The 27021-nt window shown below is 71.1% G+C and overlaps 4 protein-coding genes and 1 long non-coding RNA gene across 6 annotated transcripts; 3 read left to right on the top strand and 2 right to left on the bottom strand.

The window, feature by feature from the left end:
* The first annotated feature begins 10 nt into the window (after positions 1–10).
* LOC134154263 (adhesion G protein-coupled receptor E5-like) lies at positions 11–6199 on the top strand. 2 transcript variants are annotated; one of them, XM_062601007.1, is made up of 7 exons: positions 11–288; positions 1491–1557; positions 1685–1776; positions 2796–2964; positions 5640–5726; positions 5846–5904; positions 6012–6199. In XM_062601007.1, the coding sequence occupies exons 1-6, from the start codon at positions 128–130 to the stop codon at positions 5870–5872; spliced, it is 603 nt and encodes a 200-aa protein (XP_062456991.1). In that variant the 5' UTR covers positions 11–127; the 3' UTR covers positions 5873–5904; positions 6012–6199. The 2 variants fall into 2 exon arrangements, with proteins under 2 accessions (XP_062456991.1, XP_062456992.1); XM_062601008.1 differs by having other exon boundaries at positions 5846–5901; positions 6011–6199.
* A 1978-nt stretch (positions 6200–8177) lies between these two features.
* Positions 8178–11483, bottom strand: CRB3 (crumbs cell polarity complex component 3). Its single transcript, XM_062601011.1, has 3 exons — positions 11459–11483; positions 9041–9108; positions 8178–8441 (listed from the first exon to the last, which is right to left on the bottom strand). The coding sequence occupies exons 2-3, from the start codon at positions 9095–9097 to the stop codon at positions 8238–8240; spliced, it is 261 nt and encodes an 86-aa protein (XP_062456995.1). The 5' UTR covers positions 9098–9108; positions 11459–11483; the 3' UTR covers positions 8178–8237.
* Positions 11484–12205: 722 nt separating this feature from the next.
* Positions 12206–20552, top strand: GCDH (glutaryl-CoA dehydrogenase). The gene is made up of 11 exons (XM_062601004.1): positions 12206–12294; positions 12911–12994; positions 13655–13789; positions 15110–15172; positions 17626–17796; positions 18883–19012; positions 19119–19338; positions 19423–19526; positions 19625–19750; positions 19826–19986; positions 20114–20552. The coding sequence occupies exons 2-11, from the start codon at positions 12916–12918 to the stop codon at positions 20185–20187; spliced, it is 1263 nt and encodes a 420-aa protein (XP_062456988.1). The 5' UTR covers positions 12206–12294; positions 12911–12915; the 3' UTR covers positions 20188–20552.
* SYCE2 (synaptonemal complex central element protein 2) lies at positions 20055–26755 on the bottom strand. The gene is made up of 5 exons (XM_062601006.1): positions 26605–26755; positions 25505–25557; positions 24559–24677; positions 22267–22474; positions 20055–20898 (listed from the first exon to the last, which is right to left on the bottom strand). The coding sequence occupies exons 3-5, from the start codon at positions 24669–24671 to the stop codon at positions 20704–20706; spliced, it is 516 nt and encodes a 171-aa protein (XP_062456990.1). The 5' UTR covers positions 24672–24677; positions 25505–25557; positions 26605–26755; the 3' UTR covers positions 20055–20703.
* LOC134154262 (uncharacterized) lies at positions 20813–23112 on the top strand. The gene is made up of 2 exons (XR_009961355.1): positions 20813–21129; positions 22366–23112. It is a non-coding gene; the product is annotated as an uncharacterized LOC134154262 (long non-coding RNA).
* Positions 26756–27021: the final 266 nt, after the last annotated feature.

The following is a 27021-nucleotide window of genomic DNA, read 5'->3' on the forward strand; positions in this document are numbered from 1 at the left end:
GGCGTGCGCCGGCCCCTCCCCCCCCCCTTACACACACACACACACGCACGCACGCGCGCGTGCGCAGGCGGCGTGCGCGGCCGTGGCGGGGCTGCTGCACTTCGCCTTCCTGGCGGCCTTCTGCTGGATGTGCCTCGAGGGGCTGCACCTGTACGTGCTGCTCGTGCGCGTGTTCGCGCCCGCGGCGCTCCGCCCCGCGCACCTCCTCCTCGCCGGCTACGGGCCGCCCGCCCTCGTGGTCGCCGCCTCCGCCGCCGCCTTCCCCCGCGGCTACGGCACCGACCGCCAGTGAGTGGGCGGCCCTCGGGCGAGAGGCCCCTCGTGCAAGGGCCCCCCCCTCCTCGTGCAAGGGCCCCCTTCATGCCAGAAGCCCCTCGTGCAAGGGCCCCCCCTCCTCGTGCAAGGGCCCCCTTCATGCCAGAAGCCCCTCGTGCAAGGGCCCCCCCTCCTCGTGCAAGGGCCCCCTCGTGCAAGGGCCCCCCCCTCATGCAAGGGCCCCCTCGTGCAGGGCCCCTTCGTGCAAGGGCCCCCTCGTGCCAGAAGCCCCTCGTGCAAGGGCCCCCTCGTGCAAGGGCCCCCCCTCATGCAAGGGCCCCTCGTGCAGGGCCCCCTTCGTGCAAGGGCCCCCTTCATGCCAGAAGCCCCTCGTGCAAGGGCCCCCCTCGTGCAAGGGCCCCCCTCATGCCAGAAGCCCCTCGTGCAAGGGCCCCCCTCGTGCAAGGGCCCCCTCATGCAAGGGCCCCCTCATGCAGGGCCCCACTCGTGCAAGGGCCCCCCCCTCGTGCAGGGCCCCCCTCGTGCAAGGGCCCCCCTCATGCCAGAAGCCCCTCGTGCAAGGGCCCCCCTCGTGCAAGGGCCCCCCTCATGCAAGGGCCCCCTTGTGCAGGGCCCCCTTCATGCAAGGGCCCCCTTGTGCCAGAAGCCCCTCGTGCAAAGGCCCCCTCGTGCAAGGGCTCTCTCATGCCAGAAGCCCCTCGTGCAAGGCCCCACCTCGTGCCAGAAGCCCCTCGTGCAAGGCCCCACCTCGTGCAAGGCCCCCCCCTCGTGCCAGAAGCCCCTCGTGCAAGGGCACTCCCCTGTGCTAGATGTCCCTCGTGCAAGGGCTCCCTTGTACCAGAAGCCCCTCGTGCAAGGGCCCCCTTGTGCCAGAAGCCCTTCGTGCGAGAACCCCTCATGCAAGGGCCTCCTCGTGCAAGAGCACCCTTGTGCAAGAACCTCCCCTCCTACGCGAGCCCCCTTGTGTGAGGGCCCCCTCGTGCAAGAACCCCCACTCGTGCAAGAACCCCCTCACGCAAGGGCATCCTCGTGCGAGAAACCCCCTAGCGCAAGAGCCCCCCCGTGCAAGGACCCTTGTGCAAGAGCCCCCTTGTGCGAGAGCCCCTTCTCGCACACGAGCCCCCTCGCACGGAGTCGCCCGCCCCCCCCTCCCCGCCTCCACTGGGCTCCCAGTGTCCCCCAGTGTCCCCCAGTGTCCCCCGTGCCGTCCCCAGCTGCTGGCTCTCGCTGGAGCGCGGTTTCCGCTGGAGTTTCCAGGGGCCCGTCTGCGTCGTCATCGCGGTGAGCTCACGCGCGCGTGCACGCCCGCGCGTGCCCCCCTCCCCCCCCCCGCCACCGTCGTGTCCCCGGCGTCACTCACGGCCGCGTCGTCCTCCCCCTCCCCCCGTGTCCTTCCCCCCCCCCCCAGGTGAACGCCGTCATCTTCGTCGTCACCGTCTGGAAACTGGTGCAGAAATTCGGTGACGTGAACCCGGACATGGGGCACCTGCGGAGGATGAGGTGAGCGCACGAGGGTGCACGAGGGCGCACGAGCAGCCCCCGGGGGGGTGCATGGGGTGGGGCGGGGGGCCCCTCGTGCGAGGCCTTGGCGTGTGGGAGAGGGTCTGTCGTGCAAAGCCCTCGTGCGAGGGGGAGGTTGCCCAGGCCAGAAGGTCCCTCGTGCAAGGAGAGCCCTCGTGCAAGGAGAGTCCTTGTGCAAGGAGAGTCCTTGTGCAAAGACAGCCCTTGTGCAGGGAGGCCCCTCGTGCAACGAGATCCCTCGTGCAAGGAGCTCCCTCCTGCATAGTGACCCCCTTGTGCAAGGAGATTTCTTGTGCACAGATGTCCCTCATGCAGGGGGGGTGAGGCCCTCGTGTGGGAGGCCCCTCGTGCGCGGAGGCCCCTCGTGCAGGGAGGCCCTCGTGCGGGGAGGCCCTCGTGCAGTGGGTGAGGCCCCTCGTGCGCAGAGGCCCCTTGTGCAGGGAGGCCCCTCGTGCGCAGAGGCCCCTCGTGCGGGGAGGCCCCTCGTGCAGGGGGGGTGAGGCCCCTCGTGCGCAGAGGCCCCTTGTGCGCAGAGGCCCCTCGTGCAGGGGGAGGCCCCTCGTGCAGGGGGGGGAGGCCCCTCGTGCGCAGAGGCCCCTCGTGCGGGGGGGGTGAGGCCCCTCGTGCGCAGAGGCCCCTCGTGCGGGGAGGCCCCTCGTGCAGGGGGGGTGAGGCCCCTCGTGCGCAGAGGCCCCTTGTGCGCAGAGGCCCCTCGTGCAGGGGGGAGGCCCCTCGTGCAGGGGGGGAGGCCCTCGTGCGCAGAGGCCCCTCGTGCGGGGAGGCCCTCGTGCGGGGGGGTGAGGCCCCTCGTGCGCGGAGGCCCCTCGTGCGCGGAGGCCCCTCGTGCGAGGCGCTCGCTCGCTCGCTCGCGGCCAGCCCTTCGCTACGAGGCCCGTGCGTGCGCGCGCCCGGCGTGCACGCGTGCAGGCTCGCACACGCGTGCGCGTGTGTGTGTGTGTGGTCGTGTCCCGTGTCCCCCCCCCCCCCCCGTTGCGCAGGGTGCTGACGGTGACGGCGGTGGCGCAGCTCTGCCTGCTGGGCACCACGTGGCTGCTGGGGCTCCTGCAGCTGGGGCCGCGCTCGCTCCCCGTCTCCTACCTCTTCACCGCCCTCAACTGCACCCAGGGCGTCTTCATCCTCGCGCTGCACTGCCTGGCGCACCGGCAGGTGGGGGGGGGGGGGCAGGGGGGGGGGCGGACCCTCCCCCCCCCCGGCACCCGGCACCCGGCACCCATCCTGCACCCGCAGCCCCCGGCGGTGCCGCGGGGTCCTCGTGCGACGGGGTGGCAATGGGCGTGGGGGGGGGGGTCCTCGTGCATGGGGGGGGTCCTCGTGCGATGGGGTGGCCTGGGCGTGGGGGGGGGGGTCCTTGTGCATGGGGGGGTCCTCGTGCATGGGGGGGGTCCTCATGCGATGGGGGGGTCCTCGTGCAATGGAGTGGCCCTGGGCGTGGGGGGGGTCCTTGTGCATGGGGGGGTCCTCGTGCATGGGGGAGGTCCTCGTGCGATGGGGTGGCCCTGGGTGTGTGTGGGGGGTCCTTGTGCATGGGGGGGTCCTCGTGCAATGGGTGGCCCTGGGCGTGGGGGGGGGTCCTTGTGCATGGGGGGGGTCCTCGTGCATGGGGGAGGTCCTCGTGCGATGGGGTGGCCCTGGGTGTGTGTGGGGGGTCCTTGTGCATGGGGGGGGTCCTCGTGCAATGGGGTGGCCCTGGGCGTGGGGGGGGTCCTCGTGCATGGGGGGGGTCCTCGTGCATGGGGGGGGTCCTCGTGCGATGGGGGGGTCCTCGTGCAATGGAGTGGCCCTGGGCGTGGGGGGGGTCCTTGTGCATGGGGGGGGTCCTCGTGCATGGGGGAGGTCCTCGTGCGATGGAGTAGCCCTGGGCGTGGGGGGGGGGTCCTTGTGCATGGGGGGGGTCCTCGTGCATGGGGGGGGTCCTCGTGCAATGGGGTGGCCCTGGGCGTGGGGGGGGTCCTTGTGCATGGGGGGGTCCTCGTGCGATGGGGGGGTCCTCGTGCAATGGGGTGGCCCTGGGTGTGTGTGGGGGGTCCTTGTGCATGGGGGGGGTCCTCGTGCATGGGGGGGGTCCTCGTGCGATGGGGTGGCCCTGGGCGTGGGGGGTGGTCCTTGTGCATGGGGGGGTCCTCGTGCGATGGGGGGTCCTCGTGCAATGGAGTGGCCCTGGCGTGGGGGGGGTCCTCGTGCATGGGGGGTGTCCTCGTGCAATGGAGTGGCCCTGGGCGTGGGGGGGGGTCCTTGTGCATGGGGGGGGTCCTTGTGCATGGGGGGGTCCTCGTGCGATGGAGTGGCCCTGGGCATGGGGGGGGGTCCTTGTGCATGGGGGTGTCCTTGTGCATGGGGAGGGTCCTCGTGCGATGGGGGGGTCCTCGTGCAATGGGGTGGCCCTGGGCGTGGGGGGGGTCCTTGTGCATGGGGGGGTCCTCGTGCAATGGGGTGGCCCTGGGCATGGGGGGGGTCCTTGTGCATGGGGGGGTCCTCGTGCATGGGGGGGTCCTCGTGCAATGGAGTGGCCCTGGGCATGGGGGGGGGTCCTTGTGCATGGGGAGGTCCTTGTGCATGGGGGGGGGGTCCTCATGCAATGGGGTGGCCCTGGCGTGGGGGGGGGTCCTCGTGCATGGGGGGGGTCCTCGTGCATGGGGGGGTCCTCATGCAATGGGGTGGCCCTGGGCATGGGGGGGGGTCCTTGTGCATGGGGAGGTCCTTGTGCATGGGGGGGGGGGTCCTCATGCAATGGGGTGGCCCTGGGCGTGGGGGGGTCCTTGTGCATGGGGGGGTCCTCGTGCAATGGGGTGGCCCTGGGCATGGGGGGGGGTCCTTGTGCATGGGGAGGTCCTTGTGCATGGGGGGGGGTCCTCATGCAATGGGGTGGCCCTGGGCGTGGGGGGGGGTCCTCGTGCATGGGGGGGGTCCTCGTGCATGGGGGGTCCTTGTGCATGGGGGGGGTCCTCGTGCCTCGGGGGGGGGGTCCTCGCGCATCAAGGCGGCCCCTGGTGTGGCGGGGGGGTGATCCTCATGCATGGCGGGGGGGGGTCCTCGTGTGCGGGGTCCTCGTGCGACGGGGTGGCCCTGGGCGTGGGGGGGGGCTGGTCCTCGTGCGTGGGGGGGGTCCTCGTGTGCGGGGTCCTTGTGCATGGGGGGGTCCTCGTGCATCAAGGCGGCCCTGGGCGTGAGGGGGGGTCCTCTTACATGGGGGGTGGGGTCCTCGTGCATGGGGGATCCTTGTGTATGGGCCCTCGTGTGTGTGTGGGGGGGGGTTCCTTGCGGGGGGGGTCCTCGTGCGTGGGGGTGTCCTTGTGTATGAGGTTCTCGTGCGTGGGGGGGGTCCTCGTGCTCGGGGTGGGTCCTCATGCGTGGGGGGGGGTCCTCGAGCATGGGGGGTCCTCGAGCATGGGGGGGGGTTCTCGTGCCTGGGGGGTGTCCCTCGTGCCTGGGGGGTGTCCCTTGTGCCTGGGGGGGGTCCTCGTGCGTGGGGGGGGTTCTCGTGCCTGGGGGGTGTCCCTCGTGCCTGGGGGGGGTCCCTCGTGCGTGGGGGGGGTCCTCGTGCGTGGGGGGGGGGTCCTCGTGCATGGGGGGGGGTTCTCATGCCTGGGGGGTGTCCTCGTGCCTGGGGGGTGTCCCTCGTGCCTGGGGGGGGTCCCTCGTGCGTGGGGGGGGGTCCTCGTGCGTGGGGGGGGTCCTCGTGCATGGGGGGGTTCTCATGCCTGGGGGGTGTCCCTCGTGCCTGGGGGGGGGTCCTCGTGCCTGGGGGTGTCCCTCGTGCCTGGGGGGCCCCCGTCGTGCACGGGGGGGGCCCGTCGTGCGAGGCGTGCGGTGCCGCGGCGCAGGTGCGGGACGCCTACCGGGCCTGGCTGTGCCCCCGGCGCCAAGCGCTACGCCGAGTCAGCAGCTCCGGCAGCACCGTCAACACGCGGGTGAGCGCCCGGACGCCTGGGCCCCGCGCCGGGGTGGGGGGGGGGCGCGGTGCGGGTGGGGGGGGGGCAGCGTGCATCCCCCCCCCCCTCCCTGGCTTAACACCCCGCTGCGCCCGCAGGTGCCCCGCCAGGAGTCGGGCATGTAGCCGTGCGAGGCCCCTTGCACGAGGACCGACCGCCCCCGGGGGGGGGGGGAGTTGGGGTGTGCGGGGGGGGGTGCAGGGAGGGGGGGGCGCCGCTTCTGCCCCCCCACTCCCCCCCCAACCCCCCCCAACCCCTCCCCCCCCCCCCCAAGCTCACGCCAGCACTTTCTGCTTCAGCTGCGGTACAGCCCCATCGTGGCACCTACCCCCCCCCCCGGCCCCCCCACCCACCCAGGGTGCCCTTTTGGGTGCCTCCGGGGTTGGGGGGGGGGGCGGCGTTTTTGAAAAATTTCAGTTAATTATTAAAGATGTTTTTTCACATTTTCACAAGGACCCAGGTGTCCGGGGTGGGGGGGGGGGCCTGCGCCCTCCCAGTGCTCCAGTGCCCTTCCAGTGCTCCCTGTTGCCCAGTACTATCCCAGGGCACCCAGTCCCAGGGGGATCTGGGGGGGGTTATGGTGGGGGGGGTCCCTCAGGGGCTCTCAGGGGCCTATGGGGGGGTCGGGGGGGTCCCAGGAGGGTAATGGAGGGGGGGTCTATAGGGGGGCTATGAGGGTCCCATAGGGGCAGTGGGGCACCCATAGGCGCTACGGGGACCTAGGGAGTTATGGGGGGGGTCTCTGGAGGTCTATGGGGGGGCCTATAGGGGGATTTTATGGGGGCAGGGTCTCGGGGGGGATCTATAGGGTGCCCCATAGGGTCTTGGGAGGGTCCCAGGTCTATAAGTGGGGTATTATGGGCGGGGGGGGCGGGGGGGTCCATATAGGGGGCCCATGGGGGCTGTGGGGCACCCCATGGGTGCTAAGGAGACCTGGGAGGGGTGGGGGTGGGGTATGGGGAGGCCCTGGAGGGCTATAGGGGGCCCCTGGGGGGCTATAGGGAAGGTCCAGGGACCTATGGCGGGGGGGGGTGTTATGGGGGGGGCAGGGCCATGGAGAGGATCTGTGGGGGTCTCGGGGGGCCCCATAGGGGTCTGGGGGCGGGGGGTTGACCGCCCGCCCCCCCGCCCGTCTTGGCTCGCCCCCTCTCGCGGCCCGCCCCCCTCACCTCCACGTGATGGGGGGGGCGGGATGCAACGGGCAGTGCCAGGGTGGGGCGTGGCCAGGGGCGCAGGGGGCGGGGCCAGGTGTGCCCGGCGGGGGGCGTGGTCAGAGGCGCAGGGGGCGGGGCCGGGCCGTGAGGGGGGGCGGGGCCAGGCCGTGCCGTGCACAGGGGCGTCGCGGAGGGCGGGGGGGGAGGGGGCGTTGGGGCCGTTAGAGCCGTTGCGGCGCCCCCACGCGGCCGTTGGGGCCGTTGCGGCGCCCTCGCGCGGCCGTTGGGCCGTTAGAGCCGTTGCGGCGCCCTCGCGCGGCCGTTGGGGCCGTTGCGGCACCCTCGCGCGGCCGTTGGGGCCGTTAGAGCCGTTGCGGCGCCCCCACGCGGCCGTTGGGGCCGTTGCGGCGCCCTCGCGCGGCCGTTGGGGCCGTTAGAGCCGTTGCGGCGCCCCCGCGCGGCCGTTGGGGCCGTTGCGGCGCCCTCGCGCGGCCGTTGGGGCCGTTGCGGCGCCCCCGCGCGGCCGTTGGGGCCGTTAGAGCCGTTGCGGCGCCCCCGCGCGGCCGTTGGGGCCGTTGCGGCGCCCTCGCGCGGCCGTTGGGGCCGTTGCGGCGCCCTCGCGCGGCCGTTGGGCCGTTGCGGCGCCCCGCGCGGCCGTTGGGGCCGTTGCGGCGCCCTCGCGCGGCCGTTGGGGCCGTTGCGGCGCCCTCGCGCGGCCGTTGGGACCGTTGCGGCGCCCCCGCGCGGCCGTTGGGGCCGTTGCGGCGCCCTCGCGCGCCGTTGGGACCGTTGCGGCGCCCCCGCGCGGCCGTTGGGACCGTTGCGGCGCCCTCGCGCGGCCGTGGGGCCGTTGCGGCGCCCCGCGCGGCCGTTGGGCCGTTGGGACCGCGACGGGCTTCACGTTCGTTCCCTCTTTCTTTTTTTTTTTTTCCAAAAATATACTATATATAGAAATTCCCCTTCCCGATGCGTTTGCCCAGCGGCCCCACGGCGGGAGCTTGCCGGGCGTGCGAGGGGTCCCCGTGCAAAGGGTCCTCGTGCAAGGGGATCCCTGCAAGGGTCCTCGTGCAAAGAGTCCTCGTGCGAGGCGTCGTCGTGCGAGGGGTCCCCGTGCAAGGGTCCCCGTGCAAAGGGTCCCCCGTGCAAAGGGTCCCCCCATGCAAGGGGTCCTCGTGCAAGGAGTCCTCGTGCAAGGAGTCCTTGTGCAAGGGCTCCCCGTGCAAGGGCTCCCCGTGCGAGGACTCCCCGTGCGAGGGTCCCCCCGGGCGAGGGGGCGGCGGCGGGGTGCGTGCGTGCGTGCGTGTGGGGGGGGGGGGGGCCGGGCCCCCCGCCGGGGTCAGATGAGCCGCTCCTCGGGGGGCAGCTCTGAGGGGGCCGGGGGGGCGGCGCGGGCCCCCGCCTGCTCCTCGCTGCTGGGCCGGTAGGTGCCCTCCGTGCGCCGCTTCTCCCGCACCTTGAAGGCCACGAAGACGAGGAGCGCGACGAGGCCGAAGGCCCCCAGGCCCCCGAACACCACGATGAGGGCCACCTCCGCCGCCGCCTGCCGGGCACGGGGCGGGGGGTCAGCGGGTGCCCCCAAAGCCTGCGGACACCCCCAACCTGCCCCCCGGACTCTCAGCACCCTGGGGACACCCCCAACCCGCCCCTGGACCCCAATGCCGTGGGGACACCCCCAACCCCCCCACAAGACCCCCAACGTCCTGGGGACACCTCCAAAGCCACCTCTGGGACCCCAGCACCCTGGGGACACCCCCAACCCCCCCCCCCCGGGATCCCCAATGCCCCCAACCCCCCTGAGACCCCCAGCACCCTGGGGACACCCCAAAGCCGCCCAACCCCCCGATACCCCCACTGCCCTCCCAACCCCCCCCCAGGACCCCGAAATCTTCCTGACACCCTGTGGAGCCCCCTAAACATCCCAGGGATCCATCAGGGACCCCCTAAAACTTCCTGACCCCCCCAGGGACCCCCCCCATCCTCCCCAGGACCCAGCACCCCCCCGCCAAGGCTCCTCCCAGGACCCCCCCCAAGCCTCCTGGGGACACCGGACACCCGAGGACCCCCCCCCCAGCACCCCAGGGGCCCTCAGAGCCCCCCCAAACCTGGGGGCACCCCTGAGTCCCCCCCACACACACTCACCGAGAGACCACCGCCGCTCTCGGACGTCGTGTTGTTACTGGTGCTGTTACTGGTCATACTGGGAGAGGCTGGTAACAACAAGGGGTCACAGGGTGAGTGGGGTGGGGGGCGCCACCCCCGAGCCGCGCTTCCCCCGCGGCCCCGGCCGAGGGGCCCAGGCGTCCGGAGCGCAGGACGGTACCTACTCTGGGCCAGCGCGAGGCCAGGGCAGGGCCCAGGACCAGGACCAGGACCAGGGCCAGGGCCAGGGCCAGGGCCGGGCGCGGGGCCGCCGCCATGGCGGGGGTCTGCCGGGGCGTCGCGCCCCGCGGGGGCTCCGGCCCTCCGCCCGGAGACACCCCCGGGACCCCCGCGGTCAGCCGGGACCCCCAGGAGCGCCCGTCCCCCGGAGACACCTCCGGGACCCCGCGGTCAGCCGGGACCCCCGGGAACGCCCGCCCGGAGACACCCCTGGGACCCCCGTGGTCAGCCGGGACCCCCGGGAGCGCCCATCCCCCGGAGACACCCCGGGACCCCCGGGAACACCCGTCCAGAGACACCCCCTGGGACCCCCGTGGTCAGCCGGGACCCCGGGAGCGCCCATCCCCCGAAGACACCCCCCGGGACCCCCGGGAACACCCGTCCGGAGACACCCCTGGGACCCCCGTGGTCAGCCGGGACCCCCGGGAGCGCCCGTCCCCCGGGAACACCCCTGAGACCCCCCCGGGAACACCCCGTCCGGAGACACCCCCTGGGACCCCCGTGGTCAGCCGGACCCCCGGGAGCGCCCGTCCCCCGGGAACACCCCCGGGACCCCCGGGAACACCGTCCGGAGACACCCCTGGGACCCCCGTAGTCAGCCAGGACCCCCGGGAGCGCCCGTCCCCCCGGGAACACCCCTGAGACCCCCCGGGAACACCCGCCCGGAGACACCCCCGGGACCCCCTGGTGTCAGCCTGCCCCCCCCCCCCGAGAACACCCCCAGGCCTTCCTGGGACCCCCCAAACACCCCGGCCCCCCCAGGACACCCCCGGGCCTCCCTGGGACCCCCTGAGCACCCCCAGGATCCCAATGCACCCAGGAGCCCTCCAGGCCCCCCCCCCCCCGGGGCACCCAGAACACCCCTGGGGATCCCCAAACATCCGGAAAACACCCCGAGGGGCCCCCGAAACACCCCCAGCACACTGCCGGGGATCCCCCAAGCCGCCCGCACCTCCCTGCGACCCCCAAAGACCCCTGGATCCCTACGGACCGGGGCTGCCCACGACTGATCCCAGCGGATCCCTACGGACCGGGCTGCCCATGACTGATCCCAACGGCTCCCTATAGGTCTGGGCTGCCCATGCCCGATCCCAGCGGATCCCTATGGAATGAGGCTGCCCTTGACTGATCCCAGGGAACCTCTATGGACCAGGGGCTGCCCACAACCGATCCCAGGGGATCCCTATGGATCTGGGCTGCCCACAACCACCAGGACTGATCCCAGCGGATCCCTATGGACCAGGGCTGCCTGCAACCGATCCCAGTGGATCCCTACAGACTGGGGCTGCTCGCCCCTATAACGACCGATCGAGGGGACCCCCAGGACCGGCGCTGCCCCCCCCCGCCAGCCGATCCCAGGGGATCCCGGGACCGGCGCTGTCCCCCCCCCCCCCGCCAGCCGATCCCAGGGGATCCCGGGACCGGCGCTGTCCCCCCCCCCCCGCCAGCCGATCCCAGGGGATCCCGGGACCGGCGCTGTCCCCCCCCCCCGCCAGCCGATCCCAGGGGATCCCGGGACCGGCGCTGTCCCCCCCCCCCGCCAGCCGATCCCAGGGGATCCCGGGACCGGCGCTGTCCCCCCCCCCCCCGCCAGCCGATCCCAGGGGATCCCGGGACCGGCGCTGTCCCCCCCCCCGCCAGCCGATCCCAGGGGATCCCGGGACCGGCGCTGTCCCCCCCCCCCGCCAGCCGATCCCAGGGGATCCCGGGACCGGCGCTGCCCCCCCCCGCCAGCCGATCCAGGGGATCCCGGGACCGGCGCTGTCCCCCCCCCCCCCCCCGCCAGCCGATCCCAGGGGATCCCGGGACCGGCGCTGTCCCCCCCCCCCCCCCGCCAGCCGATCCCAGGGGATCCCGGGACCGGCGCTGTCCCCCCCCCCGCCAGCCGATCCCAGGGGATCCCGGGACCGGCGCTGCCCCCCCCCGCCCGAGCACCTGCGGGGCGGGTCGCCCCCCGAGCGGCCCCCGCGGGGGATCGGCCCCGCCCCGGCCGGGCCCGCCGGGTCCCCGCAGGCCGAGGGCCCCGGGCGCCGGGCGGGCGGCCCCGGCGGGGCCCAGGCGTCCGAGCGGGGTCAACGTCCGCCGGCCCCGCCCCGCCCCCGGCCCGGACGCCTGGGCCCCCCCTCGACCCGGGGGAGGAGGAGGGCGGGTGGGGGTGGGGGGAGGGGCGCCGCTCACCGCCCCGGTCCGGTCCGGCCCGTCCGTCGGTCCGGCCGCTCCCGCGCGCCCGCCCCGCCCCGCCGCGCCCACGTGACCCCCCCCCGCCCCGCCCCGCCCGCACCTGGGCGCCACCGCCCCGCCCGCACCTGGCCGCGGAGGAGGGGCGGGGCCTCAGCGCGGGGGGCGGGGTCTCGGCGCGAGGGGCGGGGCCGAGGCACCTGCCGCCCCCCCCACCCGCCCGCCCTTCGCCCCGCCCCTCCGCACCTGCCTCCGCCCGCCCCTCCGCACCTGCGCGTGCGCGGAGCAGGCGGCTCCGTCCCAAGCCTGAGGGTGGGGGGGGCGGGGCAGTCCCGGGACACCCGAGTCCCCTGTTCGCGGGGGTGGGGCCGGGACAGTCCCGGGATACAGGGGTCCACAGTCCAGCTGGGGGGGGGGCGGGGCAGTCCCGGGACACCCGGGTCTCCTGTTCACGGGGATGGGGCCGGGACAGTCCCGGGACGCCTGGGCCCCCTGTTCACGGGGGAGGCGGGGGGGGCAGGGCAGTCCCGGGACGCCTGGGCCCCCTGTCCACTGGGGAGGCGGGGGGGGCAGGGCAGTCCCGGGACGCCTGGGCCCCCTGTCTACCGGGGGATGGGGGCAGGGCAGTCCCGGGACACCCGGGTCCCCTGTCCAGCCCCGGGGGAGGGGGGAGGGGGGGGCGGGGCAGTCCCGGGACGCCTGGGTCCCTTCTCGGCCACGAGGAAGGGGAGGGTTACGGCACCGCCCCTTCCGCCCCGCCCCCGGGCCCCGCCCCCTCCCGTGACGTCACGGCCGCGGGCTGCTCCGGGCCCGTTCGCTGCTGCCGAGCTCGCACGGTGCGGGGGGGTGGGGGGGGGACACACCGGCACCAGGGGCGCCTTGGGGCGGGGGTCGGGGGGGGGTCGGGACCCCCACCGGGGCTGTGGGGCGCCCCCGGGGGGCAGCTCGGGGCCCGAGAGCGGTTGGGGTCGCTGGGGGCAGTTAGGGTCATTCGGGCAGTGGGGGGCTGGGGGGCAGTCGGGGAGGTCTGGGGGGCGGTTGGGGGTCCCGGAAGCCCTTGGGGGTGGGGGGGCAGCTGGGATCCCTGGGCAGGGCGGTCCCGCAGGAAGTCGGGAGTCTCGGGGGCAGCTGTGGGTGCTGGGGGGTAGATAGGGGTCCCGGGGCAGCCGCGGGTGTGGGGGGCGGATAGGGGTCCCGGGGCAGCCGCGGGTGCTGGGGGGGCAGATAGGGGTCCCGGGGCAGCCGTGGGTGTGGGGGGCAGTTAGGGGTCCCGGGGCAGCTGCAGGTGCTGGGGGGCAGATAGGGGTCCCGGGGCAGCTGTGGGTGTGGGGGGCAGTTGAGGGTGCTGGGGGGCAGCTGTGGGTCCTTGGAGGGGACAGCTGTGGGTGCTGGGGGGCGGGTGGGGCTCCGGGGGGCGGTGGGGCAGGAGCCGTGCCCCCCGCCCCCCCGCAGGCCCCATGGCGCTGCGCCTCGCCGCCCCCCTGCTGCGCCCGGCGCTGGGCACCGTCCGCCGGCGGAGCACGGCCCCCCCCGAGGGTGAGCGGGGCCGGGGGGCGCCCACGGGGGGCCGGGGACCCCCCACACCCACTCGCAGGGGCGCCCATGGGGGGTCGGTGACCCCCCCCCCGCAGCCGTGGGGGGCACCCATGGGGGGCTGCGGAGCCCCCAGACCCACCCGCGGGGGCGCCCACGGGCGGCCAGGGTCCCCCCCACACCCACCCGTGGGGGGGCACCCACAGGGAGCCGGGGACCCCCACACCCACCCGCGGGAGCACCCACGGGGGGCTGTGACTCCAAACCCGTGGGTGCTGGGACCCCACAGCCCACGTGGGACACCCACTGGGTCCACGTCTGCCCCACGCCCGTGCGTCCTGAGATCCCACACCGCACGGGGGGCACCCACTGAGTCTGTGTCTAACCCCACACCTGTGGGTCCTGTGACTCTGCACTCCACGGGGGGGGGGGGGGCACTAGTGGGGCCCGTGTCCACCCCACACCTGTGGGTCCTGTGACTCTGCACCCCACAGGGGGGGCACCCACGGGGACTGTGTCCGCCCCGCACCAGTGGGTGCTGGGACCCCACAGCCCACGGGGGGCCCCTGCCGGGCCCACGTCCGCCCCACACCCCACGGGGGGGCACCCACGGGGTCCGTGCGCGCCCCGGGCCGCCCCCCACGCCCGCCCCGCGCCCCGCAGGCCCCTTCGAGTGGCGGGACGCGCTGCGGCTGGAGGCGCTGCTGTCGCCCGAGGAGCGGCTGCTGCGCGACTCCTGCCGCGCCTACTGCCAGCAGCGCCTGCTGCCCCGCGTGCTGCGCGCCCACCGCCACGCAGGTGCGGGCCCCCCAAGCCCCCCGGGACCCCCCCGAACCCCCCGCGAACACCCCCAAACCCTGGGACCCCCCAAACCCCCTGGGAACCCCCGAACCGCCCGGGAACACCCCCAAACCCCTGGGAAACCCCAAACCCCCTGGGACCCCCCGAACCGCCCGGGAACACCCCCAAACCCCTGGGAAACCCCACGGGACCCCCCAAACCCCCGGGACCCCCCCAGGACCCCCCCCAAACCCCCCGGGAACACCCCCAAATCCCTGGGACCCCCCAAACTGCCCAGGAACACCCCCAAACCCCTGGGAACGCCCCGGGACCCCCCAAACTGCCCAGGAATACCCCCAAACCCCTGGGACCCCCCAAACCCCCAGGAACGCCCCTGGACCCTCCAAACCACCCAGGAACACCCCCAAACCCCTGGGACCCCCCAAACCCCCGGGAACACCCCGGGACCCCCCAAACTGCCCAGGAATACCCCCAAACCCCTGGGACCCCCCAAACCCCCAGGAACGCCCCTGGACCCTCCAAACCACCCAGGAACACCCCCAAACCCCTGGGACCCCCCAAACCCCCGGGAACACCCCGGGACCCCCCAAACTGCCCAGGAATACCCCCAAACCCCTGGGACCCCCCAAACCCCCAGGAACGCCCCTGGACCCTCCAAACCACCCAGGAACACCCCCAAACCCCTGGGACCCCCCAAACCCCCGGGAACGCCCCGGGACCCCCCAAACCCCCTGGGACCCCCCCAAACCCCTGGGACCCCCCCGGGACTCCCCCAAACCCCCAGGAACGCCCCAGGACCTCCCAAACCCCCTGGGACCCCCCAACCCCCCAGGAACACCCCCAAACCCCTGGGACCCCCCAAACCCCCGGGAACCCCCTGGGACCCCCAAGATCCCCCCGGAACCCCCAAGATGCCCCCCAGAACCCCCCAAACCCCTGGGACCCCCCCAGATCCCCCCTGGCACCCCCAGGACCCCCCAGATAGCACCTCATCCCCCCTGGCACCCCCAGGACCCCCCCCAGATGCCCCCCAGCACCCCCAGGACACCCCAGATAGCCCCTCATCCCCCCTGGCACCCCCAGGACCCCCCCCCAGATGCCCCCCAGGACACCCCAGATAGCCCCTCATCCCCCCTGGCACCCCCAGGACCCCCCCCATATCCCCCTCAGCACCCCCCAGATCCCCCCTGGCACCCCGGGTGCCCTCCCCAACGGTCCCAGGGGTCGACGCCGGGGGGAGCCCCCGACATCGGGGTGCCGCCGCACCCCCCCACCCAGCGCCTCCACCCTCACCCCCCCCCCCCACGCCCCCCCAAGTCTTCCACCGGGAGATCGTGACCGAGATGGGGCAGCTGGGGCTGCTGGGCGCCACCATTAACGGTGAGTGGGGGGCTCTGGGGGGGTGCTTGGGGGGCCAGGGGTCCCCACAGGGGAGCAGGAGGGTTCTGGGGTCCCTGGGGGGGCGCTTAGGGGTCCGGGGGTCCCCGCAGGGGAGGCTGGGGGGTTCCTGGGGGGAGCAGGGAGGCTGTTGGGGGTCCAGGGGTCCCTGCAGGGGGGCTCTGGGGGGAGCAGGGTGTTCCTGGGGGGCCTGCTGGGGGTCCGGGGGTCCCCTTGGGGAGCAAAGGGCTGTTGGGGGGTCCCGGGGGGGGTGCAAAGGGGCTCTGCGGGAGCTCCCCCAAGGAAGCAGTTGGGGGGGCTGGGGGGTCCGGGGGGGGGCAGGAAGTTCCCAGGGGAGACTGTTCGGAGTCCTGGGGGGAGCAGAGGGGCTGTCGGCTGTGGGGGGGGGGGTGTCTGGGGGACCTGGGCGCTCCTGGGGGGGGGGGGGGGGGAGACGTTCCTGGGGGGGGGGCTAGTACATTCCTGGGGGGTTGAGGCGTTCCTGGGGGGCTCTGAGGGTCCTGGGGGGTCCCCAGGGGGTGGAGGCATTCCCAGGGGGTCTCTGGGGGGGGGGGCATGGGGCATTCCTGGGGGGATTGAGGCATTCCTGGGGGGCTTGGGGGGTCCTAGGGAGGTTGGAGTGTTCCCAGGGGGGCTCGGGGGGGGGGCTAGGGGGTCCTGGGGCATTCCCAGGGGGTTGAGGCGTTCCCAGGGGGTCTCCGGGGGTCCTGGGACATTCCAGGGAGGTGGGAGGCGTTCCCGGGGGGCTCTGGGGGGTCTCTGGGACATGCCGGGGGGGGGTGAGGCGCTCCCGGGGGGCTCTGGGGGGTCTCTGGGACATTCCGGGGGGCGGGTTGAGGTATTCCCGGGGGGGGGGCGCTCCCGGGGGGCTCTGGGGGGTCTCTGGGACATGCCGGGGGGAGGAGGGGGTTGAGGTGTTCCGGGGGGCTCTGGGGGGTCCCTGGGACATGCCGGGGGGCGGGTTGAGGCGTTCCCGGGGGTCTCCGGGGGTCTCTGGGACATTCCCGGGGGGGGTGAGGCGCTCCCGGGGGGCTCTGGGGGGTCTCTGGGACATTCCGGGGGGCGGGTTGAGGCGTTCCCGGGGGTCTCCGGGGGTCTCTGGGACATTCCCGGGGGGGGGGGGCGCTCCCGGGGGGCTCTGGGGGGTCTGAGACATGCCGGGGCGGGTTGAGGCGCTCCCGGGGGTCTCCGGGGGTCTCTGGGACATTCCGGGGGGAGGGGGTGAGGCGCTCCCGGGGGGCTCTGGGGGGTCTGGGACATTCCGGGGGGCGGGTTGAGGCGTTCCCGGGGGTCTCCGGGACATTCCCAGGGGGAGGGTGAGGTGTTCCCGGGGGGCTCCAGGGGGTCTCTGGGACATTCCCGGGGGGGGTGAGGCGTTCCCGGGGGTCTCCGGGGGGTCTCTGGGACATTCCGGGGGGCGGGTTGAGGCGTTCCCGGGGGTCTCCGGGGGTCTCTGGGACATTCCCGGGGGGGGGGGGGGCGCTCCCGGGGGGCTCTGGGGGGTCTCTGGGACATGCCGGGGGGAGGAGGGGGTTGAGGTGTTCCGGGGGGCTCTGGGGGGTCCCTGGGACATGCCGGGGGGCGGGTTGAGGCGTTCCCGGGGGTCTCCGGGGGTCTCTGGGACATTTCCGGGGGGGTTGAGGCGCTCCCGGGGGGCTCTGGGGGGTCTCTGGGACATGCCGGGGGGCGGGTTGAGGCGTTCCCGGGGGGCTCTGGGGGGTCTCTGGGACATTCCCGGGGGGGGGGGGGGCGCTCCCGGGGGGCTCTGGGGGGTCTCTGGGACATGCCGGGGGGAGGAGGGGGTTGAGGTGTTCCGGGGGGCTCTGGGGGGTCTCTGGGACATTCCGGGGGGCGGGTTGAGGCGCTCCCGGGGGGCTCCAGGGGGTCTCTGGGACATTCCCGGGGGGGGTGAGGCGTTCCCGGGGGTCTCCGGGGGTCTCTGGGACATTCCCGGGGGGGGGGCGCTCCCGGGGGGCTCTGGGGGGTCTGGGACATTCCGGGGGGGGGGGGTGAGGCGCTCCCGGGGGGCTCCAGGGGGTCTCTGGGACATTCCGGGGGGGGTGAGGCGCTCCCGGGGGGCTCTGGGGGGTCTGGGACATGCCGGGGTGGGTTGAGGCGCTCCCGGGGGGCTCCAGGGGGTCTCTGGGACAGGACATTCCGGGGGGGGTGAGGCGCTCCCGGGGGGCTCTGGGGGGTCTGGGACATGCCGGGGTGGGTTGAGGCGCTCCCGGGGGGCTCCAGGGGGTCTCTGGGACATTCCCGGGGGGGGTGAGGCGTTCCCGGGGGTCTCCGGGGGGTCTCTGGGACATTCCGGGGGGCGGGTTGAGGCGTTCCCGGGGGTCTCCGGGGGTCTCCGGGACATTCCCGGGGGGGGGGGGGGGGGGCGCTCCCGGGGGGCAGCGGGGCGGGCGGCGAGCGGCGGCGGCGGCGCGCAGGCTACGGCTGCGCGGGCGCCTCGGCGGTGGCGTACGGGCTCGTGGCGCGGGAGCTGGAGCGCGTCGACAGCAGCTACCGCTCGGTGCTGAGCGTCCAGTCGTCGCTCGTCATGCACGCGCTGCACGCCTACGGCAGCGAGGAGCAGCGCCGGCGCTACCTGCCCGCCCTGGGTGAGCGGGGCGCCCCGCGCCGGGGCAACGGGGCACCAGGGCGCGGCAGTGGGGCAGGAAAGAGGGCAATGGGGCAGGAAGGGATAGTGGGGAAGGAGAGGGGGTGATGGGGCAGGAGAGGGGTAAGAGGCAGGAAGGGAGGGGCGGTGGGGCAGGAGAGGGGAGCAGTGGAGCAGGGAAGAGGGCAATGGGGCAGGAAGGAAGAGATAGTGGGGAAGGAGAGGGGGCAATGGGGCAGGAGAGGGGTAAGAGGCAGGAAGGGAGGGGCGGTGCGGCACGAGAGGGGGGCAATGGGGCAGGAGAGGGGTAAGAGGCAGGAGAGGGGTAAGAGGCAGGAAGGGAGGGGCGGTGGGGCAGGAGAGGGGGGCAGTGAGGCAGGAAAGAGGGCAATGGGGCAGGAAGGGATAGTGGGGAAGGAGAGGGGGTGATGGGGCAGGAGAGGGGTAAGAGGCAGGAAGGGAGGGGCAGTGGGACAGGAGAGGGGGGCAGTGGGACAGGGAAGAGGGCAATGGGGCAGGAAGGAAGAGATAGTGGGGAAGGAGAGGGGGCAATGGGGCAGGAAGGGGTAAGGGGCAGGAAGGGAGGGGCGGTGGGGCAGGAGAGGGGGACGGTGGGGCAGGAGAGGGGGGCGGTGGGGCAGGAGGGAGCACTGGGAGGGCAGGAAGGGGGACAGGATGGAGGCCCAGGAAGGGTGGCTGGGGGGGGGGAGCCAGGATGAGGGGCAAGAAGAGGGGCAGCGGGGCAAGAAGGGAGGCTGGGGGGCAGGATGGAGCAGAGACGGAGGGGGAGGGGGGCAACGGGGCAGGAAGGAGCACTGGGAGGGCAGGAAGGGGGTAGGATGGAGGGCCAGGAAGGGCAGCTGGGGGGGGGGCAGGATGAGGGGGCAGGAAGGGCGGCAGTGGGGCAAGAACGGGGGCTGGGGGGGCACTGGGAGGGCAGGATGGAGCAGGGAGTGGGGACAGGAACAGAGCGTGGAGGGGCGGGAAAGGGGATTGATTGTGGGGCAGGAACGGGGCGGGGGGGTGGCTGTGGGCAGGAACGGGGGGTGGCTGTGGGGCAGCAGTGACTCCCCCCGCCCCAACGCAGCGCGGGGCGAGCTGCTGGGCTGCTTCGGGCTGACGGAGCCCGACCACGGGAGCGACCCGGGCGGCATGGAGACGCGGGCGCGCCGCGACGCCGCCGCCCGCGCCTACCGCCTGCGCGGCACCAAGACGTGGTGAGAACCCGCGGCGGGCTTGGGGGGGGGGGGATGTGTGGGGTGTGGGACCCCCCCCCCCCCCACGCGCACGGGGCGCTCCGTCACCCACCCCCCGCCGCCGCAGGATCACCAACGCGCCGGTGGCCGACCTGTTCGTGGTGTGGGCGGTGAGCGAGGAGGACGGGCGCGTGCGGGGCTTCGTGGTGGAGCGCGGCGCGCCGGGGCTCAGCACGCCCGCCATCGACGGCAAGTTCGCCCTGCGCGCCTCCTCCACCGGCATGATCCTCCTGGACGACGTCGAGGTGCCCGAGGGCAACGTGCTGCCCGGCGCCCGAGGCCTGGCGGTGAGTGCCCGCCCCTGAAACAACACCGCCGCCGCCGCCCCACACGCGTGTGGGGCGGCAGCGCCAACGCTCGCCGCGCCGTAGGGTCCCTTCGGCTGCCTCAACAACGCCCGCTACAGCATCGCGTGGGGCGCGCTGGGAGCCGCCGAGTTCTGCCTGGAGACGGCGCGGCAGTACGTCCTCGACAGGTAACGGGGCGGCGGCGGCGGCGGGGGGCGGCCCCACGGCGGGGGCGGCCGGCCCCACGTCCCTCCCCCCCCCCCCCCCGCCGCCACCCGCCCCGCAGGAAGCAGTTCGGGGCGCCGCTGGCGCGCAACCAGCTGGTGCAGAAGAAGCTGGCCGACATGGTGACGGAGATCGCCGTGGGGCTGCACGCCTGCCTGCGCCTGGGCCGCCTCAAGGAGGAGGGCAGGTACTGGCCCCGCGCGCGCCCCACACGCGCCCCACGCCGCCTGCCCGCGCGCTCACCGCTGCCCGCCGGCGGCAGGGCCACGCCGGAGATGGTCTCCATGCTGAAGCGCAACTCGTGCGGCAAAGCGCTGGACGTGGCCCGGCAGGCGCGCGACATGCTGGGCGGCAACGGCATCTCCGACGAGTACCACGTCATCCGGCACGTCCTGAACCTGGAGGCCGTCAACACCTACGAAGGTAACGGGAGACGGGGCTGAAAAACGACGAAAAACACGTAAAAATAAGGGAAAGGGAACGCGCTCCCCCCCCCCCCCCGCCCGCCCGCCGCGCGGGGACACGGCGCCGCCACCGCTGCCGCCCGCAGGCACCCACGACATCCACGCGCTGATCCTGGGCAGAGCCATCACGGGCATCCAGGCCTTCGCCGCCGGCAAGTAGAGGCCGGAGAAGCGCCGGCTCCGCCGCCGCTCCGGGATTCCTGCTCGAGCCGCGGCTCTGCCGCCGGCGCGGCCGCTCCGCTCTCGCCGAAAAGCCGCGCGGCGCCGCCGCGGGATCTCGGGACGAACGGGCCGGCGGCGGCGGTGGGAGAGGTTTCGGCCTCGCCGCGTCCCTCCGCTTTTATCCGCGGCCGTTCCTGACGGGAAACGCCAAGGCCGCGCGCGGAGCCGCCGCCGGCAAGCACGGACAGACGGACGGACGCAACCCGCACCCCGCTTCCCCCTCGCGAGGGGGGGGGCAACAGGGACGAGAGGCTGCTCGGCCCTTTGCGACAAGCTCCCTTAAACCTCAGAAATTCAAGCGTTGAGGGTCTGTTTGCCTTTTCTATATATATATGTTTTTTTTATATATATATTTTTTAAAAAAGCATATTTAACGTCAAGGGGGCGCAGGAAAGGGCGCTTCCGCGGCCCGGGCGGCGCTCCCGGGGGGCCGCGGCGCTCGGCGCGGCGACGCTCACGGCTCCGGCCGCAGGCACAGGTCCTCGTAGGCGGCCTCCACGGCGCGGCAGGCGTGCCTGAGCTCCGCCTCGATCCGGCCGATCCTTTCCACGAGCTCCGAGAGCTCCCGCAGCTTCTCCTGCAGCAGCTCGTTGTGGAGGTCGTAGACGCGGAACATCTTCTCCTCCAGCTTCTCGGCCAGGCTCGAGACCTTGCGGGGGGCGGCGGGGGAAACAGGGCCGGTTTAGTTCAGTTCGTTTACGACGGGTTTTGTTTTTTTTTTTTTTTTTTTTTGAGGCCGGGGCGGCCCCGGAGGAGGGAGCGGCGGGCCGCACGCGGCGGCGGCGGCAGCTGCTGCTCCGCGGCCTGGCGCGCCTCCCGGGAAAGCTTGGCTCCGGCGAGCACCAGCTGCAGGCTCGCGCTAGCCAAGACGCGGGCCGAGGTAGCCACCGCGGCGGTGCAGGGCCCGGGGGGCGAAGGGGGGGGGGGGGGAAGCGGGGGCACCACATGGTGCCGTCGGCGCCAGCTGCGCAGGGCCGGTCCCCTGTGTGTGTGTGTGCGCAGGAGTTGGGGGGTTGTTGTTGTCAACCGGCCGCTCCCCTCCGCCTGTCGCAACCCTGCTCCGCCGCCGCTGCGGGATGGGGCAGGGGCAAAGTCCGGCGGGGCGGCAGCCGCCGGCCAGCACCGAGGAGGCTCCGGCTTCCCCTCGGGTCGGAGGCAGCTGCGGCCGCCGCCTCCGGCACGGGGCAAAGGGAGGTGGGGGCGGGGGGGGGGGGGGAATGCGCGTGTGTGCACGCGTGTGTGTTTTGGGGGCGGGGGGGGGGGGGGGTGCTTCTCCCCCCGCCGGAGCCGCTCGCTCCTGGCGCGAATTCCGCAGCAGCCGGTTCGGCGGCCGATTTTTCACGCCCCCGGCGAAAGCAGCGGCTCCGCGCGGCCCCCCCGCTCCCTCCTCCCCGCCGGCGCGGAGGGGCCGCTCCGCAGCATCCCGTTTAATCGCCTCCGGAGCCCGGAGAGACCCCCCCCGCCCCGCCCGCCGGCCCTGCCTCGCAAGCTGTGACTAATTCCGTTAGAATAATACGATTAAATGTACTAAACAAGCGTTCTGCGAGCACGTAACCTTCCCCGGGAGGAGGAGGAGGAAGGGGGGAGGCGACGGGGATTAGCGGCGCCGCGAGTGGAAGAGGGCCGCCGCGGGACTCGGGCTCTCCGAAGCGTGACGCGGGGCTTTCGCCTCCGCTTGCGGATTGCCAACGGGCTCTCGCGCTCGAAGCAAACTGGCTCTCAGGCCCGATTCCGCCGCGGCGGAGGGGAGCGGGAGAGGAGGGCCGGGCCCTGCCCGAAGCCGTTTCGCTTTCGGGCGGGCAGCGGCGCTCGCCCCCCTCCGCGGAGGGGAGGCAGCCGGGAGTCTGGCAGGCGAGGGAGAGCGGCCGGCGGGCCAGGAAGCGTCGCGCCGCACCTTTTGTTCTCCCTCTTTCCGCCGCGCAAAGAGCCGAGCGCTCTCCTCGAGCGAGGGAAAGCGCCTCGGCCGGCCTCCCCGGGAGCGCCTCGCCCCCCCCCCCGTCCCCCCCGCCCCGTTCACCTTCAGCAGGAGGCTCTCCCTGAAATTGCTCATGACCGCGTGGTCTTTTTTGCGGTTGTCGTTGACCTTGTCGATGAGCTGCTGCGTTCGCTGCTGCAGGTTTCCGATGTTCGAATCGAGGGCCGCGAAGTAAGCGGATGACTTGCCATCCAGGGCCGCTCCCGCCGCCTCCGCGCCGGGGCAGGGAAGAGGTGTCAGCGAGTCCTTCCTTGATCAAAACATAAAATAAATACGTTAAGCGGGACGCGCGCACGCTCCTCGGGTGAGGCAAAGAGCGCTCGAGCGGCGGTGGCGGCGCTCCTGGAGGAGGGGGAGAAGGAGCACGCAAAGAACAGGGGGTTTTTATCTGCTCTCCCAACAAATTCTCCGGCAGCCGCTTATCGTCCGAGAGGCAGGGCCCCGGGCAGAGGGGAAACATCCCCGCCGGGATGGGAAGGAGGGCGGCAGGCGCGCTCCGGCAGCCGCGGCCGACGCTCGGCGCGCTAAATACGACCACGGGCCAAAGCGAGAGGAGAACGGGAAGCGGGGAAGGCGGAAACCCCCCCACCCCGGCAGCCGACGCTCTGCCTCGTCGGGCGAGAAAGCAAAAGGAACTGCCCAGGAGGAGAGAGGAAAAGCGACCACGCGAGGAGCCTTCGCGCCGAGACGGGGGAAGCACGGGCCGGCGGGCCAAGTCGCTGTCAGCGGCTGCCTGCAGCCGCGTGGCAACGAAACGAGGAATGACCCAGACAGGAGCCAAAAATCAGAAGCCGGAGGAAACTTTTGCTGGCTATTAGGTTCTCTCTGGAGGGAATTTTAGGCCTTTCCGTTTGTTTAGCCAACAATAAAACAGTTTAATAACCAGAATGTTAATTCATCACTGACTTGACAGCCCCTGTGTTGGCTAATTATCTCCAGTAAAGTAACGACAGAGCCCCCGCTGACTGACTTGTTTGTTAAGTGACTTCTATAGCACAAGTGAATTTGACGGCTAATTCCACTTGATGGAAAATAAATAGCGTGCCCGATGAGCCGTGCCCGGTTTCAAAGCAACCCGGGAAAGCCCGCGCGCGGGGAAATCGGCGTGCGCAGAGACGGGCTGGGGACGCTCATCGCATCAGCCGGCGACAACAGCGAGCGCCTCGGCATCCCCGCTCGGCTCCGGCCCCGGCTCCTGTCGGCCGCAGCCGTTAAACAGCACCGTCTCGGCCTTGCCCCTCACCCGCGCTGGCTGCTGCTCCCGAGGTGCCAGCGGAGGAAACGAATCGAAATAAACCCGGCCATCTGCTCAGGTGAAGCCGCGACAGGCTGCTCGGGAGCAGAACGAAAAGCCAGAACGCGGCAGCTGATTCTCTCTAGCCTCCGGCGCCCGAGCGCGAGTAAACAACGGCCGTGCCAAGCGGCTCGCTGCGCCCGGGCACCGCGGAGCTGCCAAGGGACCCGGCCGGGCGAGGCAGCTCCGTCCCACCAGGCTTTCCGCGCCCCCGCGGCGTCAGGTGGGCACGGGCGTCCCTCCGGAGTCAGCCATTCCCTCGACTAAATAGGCAAAAAAAAAAAAAAAAAAAAAAAAGGCAAGATCGAGAAAAAAAAATAAAAAATAAGAAGAGCCGCTGCGGCAGCGGGGCGCGCTCACGGGAGAGGGCGACAACGGCACGGAGAGGAACTGCGGCGCAGAGACCTGCCAAAGCACGTGGCGAACGGAGGCGAGCAGGCCCCACACGCGCGCGCGCACGCCGGGCCAAGCCTCCCGCCGCAGCGGCCCAAATAAATTAACCCCCCTGGCTTTTAGGCACTGAAAAGTGGCCTGAATAACGATCGCAGCTATTAATTGCAAAGCCGGACACGCTCCTGTCCGAACGAGCGAGCAAACAGAACGCGAGGGAGAGGGCGGGAAGGACGACAATACATAAATATTCAAAGTTTAGCCCAGTTTCGAGTCAGCAGCACAGTGCAAAGCCACCTGCAGGGCTGGTTTCTTTTTCCGAAACCATAGGTGCTTCCTTTGAGAAATGATGCATTAGCCCACACAGCCTCCAGACCCGTTCTGTCTCTTAACGAGCGCCGGAATTGGGAACGTTCTGCCTAACCAGTTGCGTTAATTAGAGAACTCCCGTTTTGCCAGAGCAGGAAATCCCGCTAATGAACACGACGGCCTTGGAATAACACGATTCGTTCCTAACGCCGTATTTCACAACTCCGCGGCCCTTCCTTTGGATTTGCGGCGCGGGTACATGACCCCAACAGGCAGCGTTTTCCCCTCTCTCTTCTCCCTGGCTCAGAAAACAGGAGGCAGCGGACTGCCAAACTTCTCACCTCGAGGAGGTCTCGCTAGAGAGGTCACCTCTGTCCAGGTCGGCAAAGAACGGGCTGTCGTTTCGCACCTCCTCCTGCTCCAGGTCCTCGTTTTCGCGGTCCGGATTAGACATAGTAACCTCCAAAGAGAAGAGGCAGAGGGATGTGAGCTGGGCGCAGGTCTCAGCACCGCAGGGGGACCCAGGAACCCGGGGATCTCTGCTGATCACCCCATCTTGAGGCTCTCCTTCCTTCCTTGCTCTCCTGCCTTGTTTATTCGGCACGTTCGTTTTACAACAGCTGCTTTTCTAGCACCTAGAAGAGCAGGGAACGACTTCACTGGGGCTTTCAGGCCCTGAGAACTACGAATGCTTATGAAGGACCACCGCAGGTGAGCGCTGAGGTGCCCCAGCTGCACTTTTAAAGTCATAAACCCATGGACTGCAGCTGTTGTGGGCATCTCCCTCAGCCAAAGGGAGGTGAAAATTCCCAAACTGTTTTTTTTCCCTCCTAATTAACCAAAAAATTTACCTTTTTTCTTTTTTTTCTCTCTGTGGGTCAAGAAATCCCTTTCTGAATCAACTGTAACGCTCAGCCCATCCCATTCTATCCCAGTTTTACACTGGGATATTGCCCAGGAGTCACTTCCAGGTTCCTGACAGGACTTACCCAAGCCCATGCCCAGATTGATAAACGCAGGTGACTTGTGAGAAAACCAGTTCAATGCAACAATAAAGGAATAACAAACACCACAGAAGGCTGCTGCAAATCTTGGCAGCAAACGACAGCCGCTTATATTGTTCTCCGGCTAGGTCGCGTCGCGCTGCCAGCGCTGCGATCTGAGGAGGGGGTTTCTCTAGCTGCCGTGCCCCGAGCAATACCCACCCACGTCCAGCTGTGAAGTCCCCACCAGAAACCTCCCGTCATCCCAAATAATCACCCGCGAAGCGGCAGGGGCTGCTTTTACCTCGATTGGAAAGCGGGACGGCACGCTCCGCAATGAAAAGGCTCCTTAAAAGCCTGGAGGAAATTAATTTGGAAAGGCAAATACTCAGTTAGTTGCAATATTATTATTTATTTACTAAGCTGGAATACAGCTTGAGGCTAGTTCCTGGCAGCTCCTTAAGAGACCCCTCTGGACCCTTCTTCCTTTATAACAGATGAGGGGTTTATTTGGGGGATGGAGGGGGGCAGAAATCATCCCCGGCCCCAGAGGAGCCCCTGGGATTGCTAGATTAGCAGAGTGAGTCCTCCTTTTTCCATTAAAAAACAGGGGAGGGTTAAGAGCGCTAAATGAAAAAAGTCGGAAACTACGACTTCAAAATTAAACAGCAGGAGGCAAATGAATACTTAATTTTGTAACTTCTGCTAGGTTTTAGCCAATACGCTGGTTTTGAGGGCAGCCTCTGTATTTTTAAATAGGCAGGACTGGCACCACTGTTATATTTCTGCTCCAAAATATATGTATTACATACATATATATACACAGACACATATACACACACCCCTGCAGACACACATGCGTGCATATATGTGTGTGTATATATATATATATATATATATATATACACACACACATACATACACATCCCTCCCACACATCCATACCCCCACGCACACTCAGCTCAGGTAATTCCCAGCAAGCCAGAAGCAAGGGTGAACATATGCACCCAAGGAAGAGGAGCCAAATGGTGGGGGCTTATGCTCCTATATGGAAACACATCCTACAGCAGCACAGGGGAATCCCCGCAACACCTGACAGAGCACAGATGGGGCCACCCAAGGTGAAACCAGCCCCCCCGAGACCCACATCCAGGGTGGGGAATGGGGTTGGGATCCCATGCTAGAGACAGGGGAGCCCTCGGGGAGGAAATGGAGACCCTCTGAGGCAGGGAAGAGCTTCACAGGCTGGGGAGGCCATATTGTGCCTCAGGAGAAGAGGCCCCAGATGGGCAGGGGGTCCCAGTGCCAGGTCCCTTATGGGGAGCCCTCCATCGGATGAGCCTCCCCCCTCAAAGGAAGGGGGGAGCTGGCTCCCCACGGCCATGCGAGCCCCCCATGCCTCACCCCACATCGCCTCTCCCGCCATTTCCCCTCGGCGGCCTCACTGAGGAGAGCACGGTGGGCGGGACGGCGGCGGGCAGCTGGCGACGGACAACCGCGCCGGCCAATCAGAACCCGCCGCGGCCGCGGTTCCGCCAATGAGCGGCCGCGAGGGAAAAGGCGGGAAGGGCAGGGCCGTGAGGGGAAGGGGGGAAGCTGGAGGCGAGATGGCGCAGCCCGAGCTGCCAAGGGCAGAGACGAGGCGCGGGAAGCCGGGGGAGTCCTAGGACTGGAGATGATGGGGAGGTCTGTGGGTCGCAGGGACAGGCTGGGGCGAGAAGGCACAGCCTGGCGCGAGGGGAGGCGTCCTGGCGCAGGCGAGCCAGGCTGAGGTGAAGGGGGATGGCGGCTGAGGGAGAGCGCCGGGGTCCAGGGCGATCC

Source organism: Rhea pennata, unplaced genomic scaffold (assembly GCF_028389875.1).
Source record: "Rhea pennata isolate bPtePen1 unplaced genomic scaffold, bPtePen1.pri scaffold_187, whole genome shotgun sequence".
NCBI lineage: Eukaryota > Metazoa > Chordata > Aves > Rheiformes > Rheidae > Rhea > Rhea pennata.